This window comes from Puma concolor, chromosome D4 (genome assembly GCF_028749965.1).
Source record: "Puma concolor isolate L17-30 chromosome D4, mPumCon1.1.hap2, whole genome shotgun sequence".
In the NCBI taxonomy this organism is placed as follows: domain Eukaryota; kingdom Metazoa; phylum Chordata; class Mammalia; order Carnivora; family Felidae; genus Puma; species Puma concolor.
The window spans coordinates 81,189,086-81,205,708 of NC_141679.1; the positions used below are offsets into that span (position 1 = coordinate 81,189,086).

General features: G+C 53.4%; 1 protein-coding gene across 2 annotated transcripts in view; it reads left to right on the top strand.

Annotated features, from left to right (window-relative positions):
- The window catches only part of GSN (gelsolin), a 54,495-nt gene that overhangs the window by 5,232 nt on the left and 32,640 nt on the right, over positions 1–16,623 (top strand). The window contains exon 2 of one of the 2 annotated variants that reach the window (XM_086683890.1): positions 5,251–5,345. Coding sequence is in view for 1 of the 2 variants with exons in the window: in XM_025923202.2 (XP_025778987.2) it covers positions 9,294–9,335 (42 nt within the window). In the remaining variant the exon portion in view is untranslated. Of the gene's footprint in view, positions 1–5,250; positions 5,346–9,196; positions 9,336–16,623 lie in introns of those variants that run through there. The other variant, XM_025923202.2, reaches the window with a different exon arrangement.

Genomic DNA, 16,623 nt, shown 5'->3' on the forward strand with positions numbered 1-16,623 from the left:
GGGAGAGAGAGAGAGAATCCCTAGCAGGCTCCGCACTGTTAGCCCAGAGTGCAAATGGGGCTTGTTTTCACCAATGGTGACATCATGACCTGAGCCGAAATCAAGAGTCAGACCCTTAACCGACTGAGCCACCCGTGCACCCCAGAGACAGAAATTGATTGTCGTAAAGCACACAGCCAAAATGAGTTCAGTTGTTAAACCCAATGCCTGGGAAGATTAAACAACCTGACCATGGCCAGACCCCTAGTTTTCCTTGGCAGTGTCTTCTTGGGAAAGTCATTTCCCTCTCTGACTGGTCTCCCCCCAGTGGGAAATGGAGAATGGCACCTTCTCCGGTTCTCCTGGTTCTACCTCTCTGCCAGTTGAAGGTTTGATATCATGACCCAATGGCAGGTCTTGGTCTGTCGATTGTGCTTCCCAAATAGGGTGCTTTTTGAGCTCCCTGGTGCAGAGGGTAGGTCAGAGACTTAATCCTCTGACATGAAGAGAGATGTCTTTAAACCCTTTCTTTCAGGGCGCTGGGGTGGCTCAGTCGGTTAAGCGGCCGACTTCGGCTCAGGTCATGATCTCGCGGTCCGTGAGTTCGAGCCCCGCGTCGGGCTCTGTGCTGACAGCTCAGAGCCTGGAGCCTGTTTCGGATTCTGTCTCCCTCTCTCTGACCCTCCCCCATTCATGCTCTGTTTCTCTCTGTCTCAAAAATAAATAAACGTTAAAAAAAATAAATAAACCCTTTCTTTCCTTAAGGAAAGGGTTGTATTAACAATAATGTATGTGGACACGAAAGATGTTCTAGCAGATCTCAAGCTTATTGTGAACACGAATCACCTGGGGATTTTGTGAAAATGCAGATTCTGGTTCGTTAGGTCTGGGGTGGGGCCTGAGGCTCTGCGTTTCTCGTAGGATCCCAGGTAGCGCAGAAGTTGCTACAGAGTTAACACTTCGCCGAGTAAGATTCTAAATCCCGTATTAAGAGCCCAGACTAGAGCCTAGATCTTTGAGATTCTTCCTACCCATAGTATTTGCCTCCCTCTTCTGTTCCCAACATGGAGCCAGACGGTTTAGTCCACAGCTATGAGTTTCTAGAATCTGAACAGTCCTTGACATATTTTGCTGCCTAATTGCATAGCGAGGTAGGGGCCTTCTTTAGGAAAGAGCGACTCAGCAGGAAACCATCTGAACCAGGAGAAACACAGCTGAAGGACCTAGCATTTGTCTTAAACATTTCCAGCAGAAGTTTTTATACTTAAGATTATAGACATTCTTCTCTCATGTCTGTAGGCTGCAAACCACAGCCTCTGGGAGGCCCCAGCCTGTTTTTGTATGCCTCTGAGCTAAGAATGGTTTTTACATTGTAAAAGTTTGTTAAAAAAAAAAAAAAAAAGACACCCTGAAAACCCAAACAAAACAAAACAAAACTCAAACCTAAAACCAAACAAGGAAGAATATGCAACAGACAAGGTATGTGGCCTGCAAAGCGGAACATATTTACTAACATATTTACAGTAAAAATTTGCTAACCCCTGATCTAGAGTAACCAAAGCTTTATGTTTTTTTTTTTTTTTTTTTTTGTATGCATGAGGCCAAGCCTTAATGCTTGAAATTTAGCAAGACCAAGATGCCTGGAGGCAGCCTGACTTTGTGGGAACTGCACAGACATCTTGTGTGACCCTCAGCCCATGGTTTCACCTCTCTGAGCTTGTATCCTTCCTTCACAAAATAGGAACCATGATACCTGCCTGGCCGAGTATCATGGGGATGAGACATGAATGTATGTAAAGAGTCTGATACTTGGTAGGTGCACGGAAAATAACTGTTGTCATTGGGGTGGCCATTTGAACCCTTCTGGGATTACTAGACAGATATCATGTTTCTCCCACCAAATCTGAAACAGTCCTCCCAATATGCCGGGAGCAGTCTTTTAGGAGAAAAACACCTCTGGCTTCAGCTCCCCCCTGCCCCCCCCCCCAAACCCCCCCCCCCCCCCCCCAGGGCCGAAAGCTCCTCTTTAGCCACCTTAGACAAATGGGCTTCCTGGTGACTTACAATTTCACTAATAGTGAACTGTCTACACGAAGGTCAGCCTTTCCTGGGGTGGGCAGCTCTAACCTTCTGTGCCTTCTCCCTCTCTGAGATATAATCGAGCACAGGCGCCCCCAGGGCCCCAGGCTGGGATGGTGAGTGCTGGAAAGAAACATCTCTCTTTATGGCTCCCTCTGGAGCATGTGGGCGGTGGACTAGAGTCAGTGGTTTGTGGACCTTGTTTTTAAGTTGCTGCAGACTTAAGGTCCAGAACGGAAAATAGTCTAATTTGGAGCTCGCTGGAGTTAATTCTAAACCCAGCCAAATTTGCAACCCTGGGGCTCCCAGTGTCCCCAGCCTGGGAAAGAGTGTAATGCTCTTTTTGCCCATAGATGGCAGCACCTGTACTCTCAGCATCTGTGAACGTGTGCATGTGCATGAGTATATGTCTACGCACGTGTGCACACGTGTGTATATGCACATAGCTTCTTCCTTCGGTGACTCTTGAGCTATGGTGGCCTCGGCCTTAGGCTAGGTACTCGGATCCATGGGAGCAGATCTTAGTCTAACGGGGAAGGCTGACTTGGAAAGGGACCGTAAGTAATACAGTGTGAGAAGGAAGAGTAGAGGCCTGTGGGAGCTCCAAGGAGCTCACCCTCACAGGGGAGGGGAGGTTACAGCAGACTTCCTGGAGGAAAGCTGGGCTTGATCATGAGCGGAAGGAGAAGTGACGAACAGGGATGGAAGAGGGTTCTAGAACAGAGGAGACTCTGTGTGAAGATTACAAGAGGACTCGGGGCAGAGTGCGGCTTCGCCTGGCTGGAGCTTGGAAGGGTGTGGGTGGAAGACAGGAACTAAAGAGGCTGAAGCTCAGGGGACTGGCAGCGACAGATCATGAAGGGCGTTGAAAAGTTCGCTGAGGATCTTGGACTTGATCGGGGGGTGGGGGGCTCTAAGAGAACCATGGAAGAGTCTGAGCAGAGGAGTGGTGTGGTCGGGGCTTGCACCGTAGGGGAGAGAGGAGGTGGGGGGACCGGTCGGGAAGCAAGCACTGTAGTCACCCAGATGAGAGAGTGGTGGTGGCGCCTGGACCAGGATGTTGGCGGTGGGGGTGGGGACAAGACGATGCATCTGAGTAGAGCCGGCAGGACAGGGCTGGGCGAGGTGGTGTGGGAGGCATGAGTGCCAGAGCAGGGGAGGTTGAGGAGGGTGCTGCCCTGGGGTCTGGCCTGGCCCAGCATGTGGATGGTGGATGGTGGTGCTATTGTTTTTTTTTTTTTTTTTTTCAACGTTTATTTATTTTTGGGACAGAGAGAGACAGAGCATGAACGGGGGAGGGGCAGAGAGAGAGGGAGACACAGAATCGGAAACAGGCTCCAGGCTCCGAGCCATCAGCCCAGAGCCCGACGCGGGGCTCGAACTCACGGACCGCGAGATCGTGACCTGGCTGAAGTCGGACGCTCAACCGACTGCGCCACCCAGGCGCCCCATGGTGGTGCTATTGTTGAGATGGGGAGCACCAGGGGGAGGAGCAAGTTACATTCAGGAACAAACGTAGCACCACCAGTGAGGGTGAGGGTGTGATCTGGGGGTGTGTAGAAGAAAAGGGGGAGCGGATTTCGAAGGCTTATCCTCACACAGAATGAACAGGAAGTGAGAGGTCAGTAGTCATTTGCAGGAACACAGCCCAACCCAACTCTGCTTTGATCGATCCATGTGGATGGAACCAGGCACCTTCAGGTGGAACTCTCTGAGGAAGGCCACAGAGGTGGCACTATGGGGCCCCGAGAAGCACCCAGCCTCTTTTTCGGATGCCCTGCCTTGCTTATGTCTGCTGCTCACAATGCAGAAATACACCAGGAATGCCTGGGCCGTTGGCCGTCAGCTGAGAACAGGGCTCATTTGTGTCTTAATCCCTGGAGCCTGTAGGACGCCCCACTGCATTTGGGATCTTGGACTCTGTCCTTGGCTTGGAGCAGCTGGTTTGGGCCGAGAAATTTTCCAGGGCAGGCGGGAGCCAGGTTGCTTAGCTGCCCCCCTGAATGTAGATGCCTGGGGCTCTGGGGCGTTGGGGAAGGGTGAAGATCCAGTTTGTCCCTGAAAGGCGGGGGCCCAAAGGGCTGGGCTGCACCATCCACTGTGGGGCCAATCTTGGCTGGTCCTTTGTTCAGTCTTCTAGCACATATACTCACTGCTTTTGCTGTTTGCCAGCTCATGTGCGGGGCTTCAAAGACCAAGCTGTCTGGCAGGGCTCACAGCCTGGTGGGAGAGAAAGACCTATTGCCAGATAATGATAATATGGTCTTACAATAGTAGACCACGTAAACAGCTTGGGTTCCCAAGTTACACAAGTACAGAATGAGAAAAATATAATTTCTAAAAAAAGGCTTAGGGATTTAATTAAGTATCAGAGTAAACCTATGTACCGTACAAAACCCTTGACGTATTCTATCTCATTTAATCCTTATGATAGCCAATGGAATAAGTTCTGACCTAATCCTTCTTTTTACAGAGAAGAAATCTGAGACTCAGGGTGAAGTAACCTGATCAAGTTACACAGTTAGTTAAATGAGGGGTCATTTTGTCTAACTCCAGAATCCTGAACCACAGCTCTGACATTGACCCTAAGCAGAATTCAGACATGCCCTGGGGTTTGCCTACATGCAGATGGCATTTTAGGTTGGATGAACAGAGGCATGATATCTGGAATGATGGAGGTGAGAGTCTGCTTGCCCTGCCCTGGAGAGAGCTTGCCTGAATGTCAAATTCTGGGTCTTGTGCTGGCAGTAGGCACAAGGTTCATTTGGAGCTGACTGGGGAAGGTGAGGAGAGAGGGAACCAGACACCTCATCTCAGGAAAAGCTGGAGGAAAGGGGGTATAAGACCTGGGGGGCCCAAGATCACTGTCTTTGTCTCTAAGGAGCCATTGGGAAACAGGGTGACAGACCTCTTCCGGGTAATCCGAGCAGATAGAGCTCGGACCAGCAGGTCAAAGCCATAGGGAGAGAGACTTTAGCTCATCCTAACAAGGGTTCTTTCAACCAGCCAAACTCTTCAACAGATGGTCTTACGGCCTTGGCAGGAAGTGAGTTCCCCGTTGCTTGAGCTGTGCAAGCAGGGGCTGTGTGATTGTGGGTGGGGGGTTCTGGGGATGAGCAGAAGTATCAGATGTGGATTTGACCAGATGACCTGGAGTACCTGACCTTGAGATTCTTGGCCCCTTGTTTACAGGTCGTGCTGATAACCCCCCTTGTACATCAGTGCTTCTGCCGTGGTCCCAGCACCTCTGCCGGGAGCAGCCGTCTTCCCCCTCACAGCCCTGCAAGGTAGGTACAGCAGTGCAGACACCCCTGAGGCCTCCTAAGCCCAGCTCTGGCTGCCCAGGGGAGTCTGGAGGGGACAGTGGAAGCAGCCGCTGCTCACCACAGTGGATTCAAAGGGAGTCCCTGAGGTTTCTCTGGTAAAGCTCGGAGCACATTTCTGCCCATTGCCTCATTTGCTCCTCACCGGCGAGGGCGGGATCCTGTGGGGAAGAGACAAGGAAGGGCTGGGCTGGGCGCGGGGGCGCCTGGGCCCTATCCCGGCTGTGCTACTTCTCACAGTGTGGCTGGAGGAAAGTCGCTTTCCCTCTCAGGGCCTCTGTCAGCTCTTCCGTAAGAGGGTGGATTCCCTGGAGGTACAGGAATTCTCCCCGGAGGCTCTGGAGAGGTGAGAACATGCGGGGGCGTGGCTGCCAAGCCTCCAGCTTGTTGACCCTAAGAGGCGGACGCAAGCTGTGTGAGTCACAGGGCAGGTGGATGAGTCATCCCCACCTGGGACAGCTGGCAGGGTGGGGCCCACCTGACTATCAGATTCACTGACCCCCCCTTCCCCCCCTCCCCCTCCCCCCCCCCCCCCCCCCCCCCCGCCCCAGGAGGCTGCCATGCAGAGTTCTGGGCTGGAAGCAAGAGACCCACTTCATGACCCAGCTTGGGCCTCTGTTTCTCCCCCCATAAAATGGGTGTATTGGTCTCCCACCCACCCACCTAACAAGGTTGTCATGAGGACTGTAGAAGCTTATAGATGCTAACGAGCTTTGTGAACTGTGAAATGGGAAGGATCACGGCTAGGGGGCAAGCCCAGCTTCTAATGCGGCAGGAGAGGTGAATTTCCAATAGCAACGGTCTGGAGAGCCTGGAAAACACCCGTCCAGCTCATGACATCACCCTTGGTGGCCAAAAGGAGAAGGGGCTGAATGACTCCAGGGTTTACTCATCTGCTGTGACCCAACTGGCTTTGGGGGGGGGGGGTGCAGGGACAGTCGTCACTGCTGTTCCTCTTTCCCAGAGCTTAGATACAACTGCCTTTTGATGGTCTCCTGAATGCTTTGTCCACGAAGCCTGGGATTGCTAGAAGGCCTGCTAGGCCCAGAGATGGGACTTGGCTCACTTCAGCTGCACCTTAAGGGTTCTGCAGACGCAGGGCCAGCGCTGAGTCTGCCCAGAAAGGAGGGATCTGGGGCCTGTCTTGGTTCTGATGCTTCCGCTTTTGAAACTGAGGCCTGACAGCTCCCAAAACTGAATTGCCCCAAGTGATCTGTCACCAAAAAGAGTGTTAGGCCATGCCAGTGCCTTTGGCAACAGTGACAGAGGGACCTGTCTCCTGCTCTCCCCACTTCTGCAGACCGTGCAGGGCCAGACCGGCTCAGGCCCAGCTGCGTACCTGTTAACTAAGAGCTTTGCTACCCTGCCCCCTTCACTGCTGTCCCCTGGCAGTGTGCCCCCGCCTCATGCCCCCCTCTGCTGAACTCTGGTTCAGCCAGGGTGGCCCCAGTGACCTCCTACTTGTCAAAATCCGGTGGCATTTCTTCAGTTCTCCCCTTACCACCTCTCTGGTTACCTTCTTCTGGAAGCACTCCCTGCTTGTTGCTCCTGGGAGGCTGCCCCGTTCAGTTTATCTCCCTACTTCTCTGATCTTCTTAGTCGGGGCCCAGTTTTCCTGCATCCAATGTTCACCCGGAATCTAACCACCTTCTGGTCTTGAGTTACGCATATAGGTTCATTTGTTCATTCACTCATTCATTCAACCGTGTGTGTGTCGACAGATGCTTGGCCCGGAACTGGTGTTGGAGAATCAGCAAAGAACAAGATTTTCCCATCCCTCATGGGCCGTACCGTCTTGGGTCTGATAGTCAGCCGTTACACACGTAACAGATCCAGCCTTTCTTCAGCTGAGGAGGAAGTGACAGGGGTTATGAGAGCGCATGGAGTTGGTGGGCGTGGTGGCATCTTGTCCGGACACATGACTGAGGCCTCCCCGAGAAAGCCCAGACCTGGACAGGGGGCGCAGGTGGCTGCGTGAGCAGGGGAGGGAGCCCCCAGGCAGAGGGAATAGCGTTTGCATGTGGAGTCATTGAGGAACTGGAAGAAAGCCTGGCTGCAGAAGGAACTGGAGGCCAGGCAGCATCTGGGCATGCAGGCCCTCAAGGGCCAGAGTTTGGACTTTATCCTAAACCGCTGGGGCGCCACTGAAAGTTTTAAAGCAGGAGAGAGGACCTGCCCAGATTGCATGATTAGAAGGAGCCCTCGAAAGAGCTGGCTCCAGTTCCCACTCTGATGCGTCCTGAGGGTGTAATTTTTGTCTCTTCCACAGCGTGGTGTCCTGACCCTGTGCCTCAGTCAAGGCTTTGAGGCTTGGTGTTGGTCTGTCCTGGGAAATGTGCCCTTTTCAGCATTCTCTCTGCTCTTTGCAACTTTTCATTTACCCAGCCAACCCTTGCTGAGCTTCTGTGCTGCAGAGGGGAGGTGAATCAGACCCCACCCTGCACTTGGAGACCCAGATTTGCGGCGGCTGAGGCCCGGAGTGCACTGGGAGAAATGCCAGGGCCTCCAGGAGCCAGAGAGGGCTTCTCCTACTCTGTGCCAGGCACCGGGCTGAGGGGGCACTTGGACATTCTGGGCAAGGGAGTCGCGTGGGCAACGGCCACCTGGAGCCACTGTGCGTAGGGACTAGTGAGCCGTGTAGCTAAAGCAGGAATGTGGGGCTGAGGTGGGGAGTGGCCGGAGGTGCAGGGTCTCCGTCCTCTGGATGCCAGGGAGACGTGGACAGGTTTTGAGCTGAGGAGTGATTTGAACATTGGGATTTGAGAGCAGGTGAGAGGTGGGGAGGAGGGCAGACGGGAGGGGCAACATCGTAAATTGGTCGGAGAGAATGAGTGTCACTGGGCAAAGCCTTGTCACTCCCACGGTAAAACACTCTTCCCCTCTTTGTCCCCTGCCTTTGTTGGGTTATGTCCCTGTTGGTCGGCACTCCTGAGCCGCCGGCACCCATCTCACTGCGGCACCGAGTGTGGTTACATCCTGGGCTCCGGAGGCAACGGGTCTGAGCCTGAAACATCACTCTGGCCCCGACTTGCTAGTCACATCTCTTAATCCCTCAGCCTCAGTTTACTCCTCTGTGAGACGGGGAAAGGGGGTTGTTGAGGATTAACTGAGTGGGGAGTAAAGTTCTAAGCATATGCCTGGTGCACGCTGACAGCCTCTGTTATCTTTACTTCCCTGTCGGTTGATAACAGCCCCATCCATGTTGTAATCTGCCCCTTGGGGGGGTCCTGTGTGGCCACAAATCTGTAATCATCCCGCCAGCATCTTTATCTTATGGCTGAGGAATTTGGGGCCCAGAGAGAGATAGTGACTCATCTAAGGTCACCCAGCCTTTCAGTGACAGGGCAAAGACCTGTTCATTTCTCCCTTTTGCAATTCTCCTTTTTTTTTAAATGCTGATAATTGAAAAAAATTCCCAAGTCAACTGGAGAAGAGGCAACAATGGGATGGGCATTTGGGTGGGTAGGGGGTCTTCCAGATATTTCCAGGGAGTATCCTGACTAGAAGGGCCCTAAGAAAATCATCCAACCACCCTAGTTACGTTTGGGGAAATTGAGGCCCAGAGAGAGGTAGTGGCTTGCTCAGGGCCCCCAGAGTAGGGAGTAGAGAAGGGGTCACAAGGGCCACTGCCAGGAATCAGCAGGAGTTGGGTGGGCTCTTCTCCCTAACCCACTGCCTCTTGTTTAAGAAAGTGAATTAAAGCATGAAACAATGGTTTCCTGAGGAAGTTTTGGGTTTTAATGTGCCAATGTGTCAAGGACCATTTCCGGAACTGCGTGTGCCCATGTGATGCCTGTGGAGTTGGGCCTGGCACAGCTATTTCAGACTAAGCCACGGGGTCCTATTTATAGGCCTGCGCAATTAGGTCGATGTGGTCGGGAGAGGCTCGCCTACCCTCTGCCCGGCCCGGCGATGGCCGAGGAAGAGGCCCTTGGGGGAGACTCTGACCCATGGGTGAGTGGCAAGAGATCTGGGGTGGTCCCCGAAGCCTGCTCAGAGGAGGGGCTCCAGGTAGGCCTCAGGGGAAGTCCTACTCCTGACCCCCCGTGTCAGCGGCCAGCCAGGCCCTCTGCAGAGATGACACCAGCTCTGATCCTGTTCTCCCTCCTGCCTGGGAGCAGGCCAGGACTCCTGGCACTCGGGCCCTTTCCCCAGCCATGCCCCTCGAGTGTTTGCCTTGCTCTGTGTGGGTCACACCTCCCAGCCTTTGCCTTTGCTGTTCCCTCCTCCTGACTTGCCTGGTGGTTCCCAGCTCCCAGAGACAAACCTCCCTTCGTTCTTCAAGGCTCTGCACAAACGTTCCTCCTCCTTGTCTGGTTAGGCCCTGAGTGCTCCCTGCCTTGTGCTCCCACTGCCCAGAGCCCTTTGAGTGACTACCCAAGTTCCTGTGTGCTCCCCACGGGGCCGGGAGGTCCTGAAACAAGGCCTGACACAGAAAGGAGAGACGTGTTTGTAGCTGAGAACCTACCATGGCCTTTCACCTTATTTTTGTTGAGATGTGAACTGCATGCCAACACATGCAGGAGGTATGCTTTACAGGGGTGTAGGAGTGAGAGCAAGACTTCAGAGTTAGATAGCCCTAGATCCAGACCCTGCCCTGTACTTCCTAACTATGTGACCTGGGACTGAACCCCTCTGAGCCTTAGTTTCCCTGCCTGTAAAATGGGCATGATGCTAGCCATGGGTTTTGGGGAAGCATTACATAAGAAAAAGCTTACAAAAACTTATCATGTTGTGGGGTCCATAATAAGCTTCTACGTGCAGTAGTAGGTGCTGTTTCCAGGTGGGGAAACTGAGGCTCAGAGCAGGGAAGTGCCTTCTGTAGGGTCCCACACAAGTCAGTGGCCAGTAGGAGAGACCAAGTCTTTGTGGGGTCCTGGTCTCTACCTCCACCCTGTGTTCTTCTCTCCTCCCTCTCTTAGCCTCCTGGGCTTATTCTGTTCCGCACATCAGGGGAGGCTTTGTTTGGGGATTGTTTTTCCTAAGAAGTTTCCTCTGTGGTGCCACAGGATGACTCAGACCCCTGAGTCACCAGGAGGCTGAGGGCCAGGGAGGAGGAGGGAAACAGAGAAAGGACAGGGAAGGGGGCCCCAATTTCAGCCCTGGCTTCCCCACTGCTTGATTGACTGGGTCTGACAAGTCCCCTCTCCCGCCTGTGAAAGAAGATGCTGGGCTTTGATGAGTGGCTCCCAGTCCAGGCTAAGTCTCAGAATCCCAGGTGCCTGGGCCCCACCCTGACCTACACACCCAGAGGCTGGGCGTGGGGCCTGGGAATCCACGGGTTCTGGAGCTCCCTAAGGGATTCTGCTGCACACCTGGGCTGCAGAGGTGTTTGGGAACCTCCCCGTTCAAGGCTATTCCCGGCTGGGCCTCAGAGAGGTTGCTTAGCCTCTGTGACCGTCTGTACTCACTTTTTTGCTGCACGTTTTGGCAGAATGTTGCATAGGAAGTGCATGAGCTTTAAAAAGAACAACAATAACAACAACAGCAGCAGCAGCAGCTTTTTGGAAGTATAATTCCTGCAAGTTGTCAAAGTAATTTACATACACATAACTCACCTGTTCTAATGAATTCAGTGAGTTGTAGTAAATTTACAGAGCTCGGTCACCATCACCACAATGCAGTTGGACAGTATTTTCATCACCCCTGATCATCCCTAAGTGATGCCTGTCTCCACACCCACCCCACTAGCCCACCACTGATCTACTTTCTGTCCCTTTGAGTGCCCAGACGTGTGTGCCCCTCCAGGTTCACTCTTTCTAGCTATGTGACCTCATGCAGATTACTGCCCCTCTCTGAGCCTTGGATGTCTCCTCCACAGGAGAGGGGATAATCCTATCCTTCTTGTAGCTTATTGTTTGAATTTCGCTAATGTGGTGGAATGTCTGATGCATCGTGTGAGCCAGACATGTGGGAGCCTGGCACGCAGTATACAGGGGGCAGTACAGGTACCTGGGTGTGCTTGTAACAATGTTCACAAACATTGTATTGACTCACTTTGTGCCACGTGCTGGGCTTAGCATTTTAAATGCATGATCTCTTTTCATGCCCGCCACAACTCTTACTAGGTGAGCGTTCGTATCATTTTTATTTCATAGCCAAAGTTACTGAGGCACCGACTATGGAGGTAACTTCTCTCAAATAGGCAACAGTCAGAAGGGCTGGGAGTCTGGCCTCCTTAATCATTACACTAGAGATGGGAATCGCAGAGTGGGGGACACCTTTCACGGACTTAGCGCAAGGTTTGTGGCACACACTTTCAAGGGACAGGACCTGGTGTTTCGAAAGCTGGTATGTAGAGCAGAGGGCATCAGACAACTGTGTGACCTGGTGTATGGAGCATGATGTAAGGTGTAAGTGACATGGGACGCAGCGCATGGAACGCGCATCAGGGGGCGCACGCAGGACAAGGTATGAGGACCACAGGTCTGGTATGCGGCACAGAGAACATGGTGTACAGGGTGCTGGGACATAGGGCTTGAGACGTAGCAATGGAGCAGGCTCCTGGGTCACGGAGGGACCCTTTCCGTGTCAGTGCCTGGGGCTCCGGCACGAAGCAGCAGGAGCCAATTGTGTCTTCTCACAAAGGCCTGTCTGTTTTTTGCCTCCTCCTTCCTGTCTCTTTGGATGCCAGAGAGTGGGAGTGTCCGGGAGGAGTGGGGCCCAGGGTACCCCCTACCACCCTATGAGCTCAGACAGGGGTCAAGGCTTGGGACCAAGTCCCCGGCTCAGAAAGAGCCTGCCGGGCCCCCGCTTCTTTCAGAGGCAGCTGTGAGCACCAATGTTGGCTGGGCCAGACCCCAGTGATTTTCCTCTAAGCCACCCTCCCTCCTGCTTCCCCCTCTGGCTGCCGCTGCTGGCTGCAAGCACGTCTGCATTCCGGGGACTTAGGAGAGAGCACGCACAGCTGCTGGGGCTGAGAAGCAGATAGCCACCAGCTGCTGTGGGAGGGCAAGGAGAGGCTGCAGGTGCCTGGAGGGCGGCTCCAGGCTAGCACTTCCCGAGCCCCCTGGCGCCTGGCGCTCACCGCCTTATCTTGTCTGGTCTGCACTGGAGCCCCAAAAGCCTGATGAGGAGCCCGAGGCTCCGAGAGGCAAGGTCACACAGAGGCAGAGGCAGAGCTGAGGCTAGACCCCAGCTCTTCTAGAGGCCGGAAATTGGCATCTAGAGGCACGTTTAGGTGGCCCAGAGAGTGTTGCTGGAGGAGTCAGTGGGTGACGAGGCTGAAAGAGCATGGAGGGCCTGAAAGGCCACGCTTGGGGGTCCTGACTTCCAGTCCGCGCTGGGGGCCATGGAAGGGTCTTGAGTAAGCAGTGATGCGATCTCTATGGATAATGGCAGCGAGGAAGCTGGTGCAGTGGTTCCCGAGGACAGATGGAGACCCTGACCTAGCACAGTCCTGGGATGTGAGGTTGGGAAGTAGGGTGTGGGGTTGTGAGGCACAGAGTGTGTAGGGTGGAGCACGTCAGCTCTGGCTTCAGCCCTCCTGTCGTGTCTTGGTGGGATGACTGTGGTTAGGCCACAGTGTCACCGAGGGTTCCCCGAGCCCCCGGAGGGACAGATGCCTGCAGGGTGATGCTGGTCACCGGGCAGGTGCCTGGATGCAGGTGAAGCCCGGAGAGAAGACAGCACCCGTTCCGGAGCCCGACTGTGCCGGCCGTTGGGTAGTATGTGCTGAATCTTGTTTAATTCTTCCAGCTGGTTGTGATTATTTTCTGGGCCGGAAAAGGAACAAAAGCATTCCACTATTATACCTCTGCTTATGTTTAAGAGGGGAGAGTACTTAAAAAAAAAAAAAAAAAAAACCCACAAAACTATTACAATTAAAAGGATTAGTAGCAATAGGGGCGCCTGGGTGGCTTGGTCGGTTAAGCGTCCGACTTCAGCTCAGGTCATGATCTCATGGTCCGTGGGTTCAAGCCCCGCGTCGGGCTCTGTGCTGACAGCTCAGAGCCTGGAGCCTGTTTCGGATTCTGTGTCTCCCTCTCTCTCTGCCCCTCCCCTGTTCATGCTCTGTCTCTGTCTGTCTCAAAAATAAATAAACATTAAAAGGATTAGTAGCAATAAAAATATCTTTGCATCTCTGGAAGTTCTATGGTGGGTAAAAGTTTGAGCTAAATTGCAAAGAATCTCTCATCATGCTATGGGCTTAGGAATTTTTCCATAACTGACTTTGACTAGGATCAGGTTTTGGCAAGCCTGTGAGATCATCTGACCACTCTGTACTCAAGGACATAGGCTCAGAGAGGTTGAGTCACTTGCTCAGGGTCACCAGATAATGAGTGATAGGACTGGGATCAGATGGTGACTCCAGAGCCCTTGTTCTTTCTGGTGAGGGCAGACTAGAAAAGAGGGCAGGGTGTCATGAGGAGAGATTCATGGCGGCTGGAAGGCAAGGTGGGCTCTTTAGGTGCTGGCTGGAGGCCCTCTCCTGAGATGCCTCCCCATCCCTGGCATCAGCAACCATTCTGGGTCTCTGGGCCTTGGCTGGGCCCCCCAGCCCTCTCCTGTTTTGCATGGAAGGACACAGAGGTAGAGGTCGAGGGTGGATATGCGGCCGGTGAGCTGTGTGTATACAGGGCCTGGACATGGGCTGGGAGTTTGTCTTTGGATGTTACGTTATTGAACACCTGCTGCATGCCAAGCCTGGTGCCAGGGGCTCCTTCAATCCTCCCAGACACTTTACAGGGTAGGAATCATCACCCCATTTTATAGAGGAGGAAACTGAAGCACTGAAGAAAGGCCACGTTCCCAAGTGCCCTTGTGGTGGGGATCTGGGCTGTTCAGACTCACACTGCTCTGTTCAATATGAGGTTGTACAGTCTTCACCCTGCTGGTCATTCTTGGTGTCCTGAGCTCATGAGGGCTTGGCCTCCGCTCACGGACTCTGTCATCTCTCCTCTGCCCCACACCTGCCGCATTTGTGTTTCTTGAGAGTTCTGCCTGCAGGATGTAGACTGATACCCAGGTGGATAGGCTCGTGCTTCTTGCCTGAGCCCAGCGTGCGGAAGTCTTGGCCGTGGCTGGCTGTGCGAGGCTCAGGGACAAAGAAGGGCTTCGTTTGGAGCCTGCAGCAGAAGGGACATGTCACTATCTTCTGATGTCCTGTTGTCATTGTTCCCAGCATGATTATTAGCCTAGGGAGCTTCTAACGTGTCTGGTGGATCGTGGTGAAAGATCAACTTGACCCGCAGACTTGGCCAAATGCACAAACATTATTTGCCTTTGCCGTTTCTTTCAGAATCCTAGATCCCAGGGCCCAAAGGGTCCTTAGAGATGAGTTGGTTCATTTGTCACCTGAGTCCCCTTGGCTGGGTTACCACCGGGCGGCTCATTACTTCTCCAGAAGAGGAGGAAAGAAAGTGGCATTTTTGAACATGAGTTTTATGCTGGGCATGGTCTTAGAATCTTCCACATTTATGCTCGCATTCAGTCCCCTCCACTTGCCTTTGAGAAAGGTATTTTTACCCCAATTTTATATATAAGGAACTTCAGTCTCAGAGAGATACCTACCCATGCCACCAGCACACAATGACCAAAGTGTTTTTTAATAGCTGCCTACTGTATGCCCAACACATCGCTCAGCCTCGAGTGTATCTTACCTTACTGAATTCTCACAGCAACCCTAGGAAGGAGGTATTATAATCCCCATTTTACAGATGAGGAAATTGAGGCCCGGAGAGCAGAAGCTATTCGCTCAAAGGCACACAGCTAGGAAGTGCTAGGTCAGGGATCCAAACCCAGATTTTCCTGGCAGGTGCTCTTTCCACAATTATGCACATGGTTTTTCTCCCTCTTGGAAAGCCCTTCCTCTGTGGAGCAGGGGGCTGCCTCCCATGGCTTCTGCTCATTCTGGCTCTGGTTTGGGCCTCACAGGCCCTGCCTCCCCAGAGGTTTGCAGATGGAGACCGTGTCTGTGTCTTCTACTGGGCCCCATGGCTACAATGCCTGCAGTTGGGACCTCTTTGTCCTGCTGCACATTTGTGTCTGTGCCCGGGTCTCCCCTATTGGTGGGCTGTGGAGTGCCAAAGGGGCTGGGATACAGTTTTTGTCACTGTTTACAACCCCAGCCGCTGGCCTGCCAAGCCTCCCAGGGCCAGCTCCTCCCCTGGGGAAGGGGAGACAGACTGAGAAGTGGACCCTGGCAGGAAGGATGCTGGGCCACGGCCGTGGCCAAATCTGGCTGCTTCCAGGGCACGGGGTCAGGAAGTGGTGCGGCCAGGCCCCCTCTAAATGTCCCGTCTTGGTTCTCAGCACTAGGTGGGGTTACCTCCGGAAGCTGGAAAAGGGCCAGTGGCTTCAGTCCCTGAGATCGTTGGTCTCTTGGAGGTGGCGTCAGCCAAGCCCTACTGGCCGTCTCCCCAACAGCTGTCCACACCCGTGGTAGACTGGGCCAAGGCAGAGGTTCAGCTGGTTCTTCCAGGGAGCTCTATCCTGTCACGGGCTCAGGCTTCAGCTCTGGACCTGGGAGTCGAGAGCTGGGTTCTATGTCTGCCCTGCCAGGTACTTGCTGTGTGACTCTGAGAAGTGACAGTCTTGTCCTTGGAGTCCTTGTCTACGAAGAGTATGGACTAATGAACATGGCTGCTCACGAGTCCTTCTCTGCGTAACTCACGCCAGCATTCTGGCTCCAGAGCTCCCAACCATTCTTAACCGGGCCTCCCTATCCCTATTTACAGACCCAAGGCTCAGAGGGAAAGTAAGCTTTCCCAGGTCACACAGCTCAACTCAAGAGGCTGTCAAACCTGTCAGCTTTCTCCTGCACCGCACCCCCACACTGCTCGCACATGTCTCCATGCTGAACAGAGGCCTCTGTGCAAAGAAACCAGGCAGTTCAGGGAGAAGGATGCTGACTTTGCGGGGGGCTCTTCCTGTGTGTCAGGCCTCTGGGCTTCCTCGACTTTCTGAGAGCCAGGTGTTATCCTCCCATTTTATAGATAAGGAAGCTGAGGCCCTAATCACAGGAGCTGAGTTTCCCAGGTTCTGAAACGCGTGTTCTTTCAAGGCCACAGGCTCCCCACACCTCACGGAGGCCCTGCTCAGTTTCACTGGGTTTTATAACTGGCCTCTCTGTTTACTGACTATTGTCCCAATTAGCAAAATCCTGGGCCAGAGGGGTGGGTGTTCCCAGGAGGACCCAGAGAACAGCAGTGAGCCAGAAAGCAAACAAGCTCCAAGTGAGGGCTTCCCAGGAGTGGCCGGCTGCCTGAGAAATCAAGAACAACAGTGTTTGGGGTGAAGA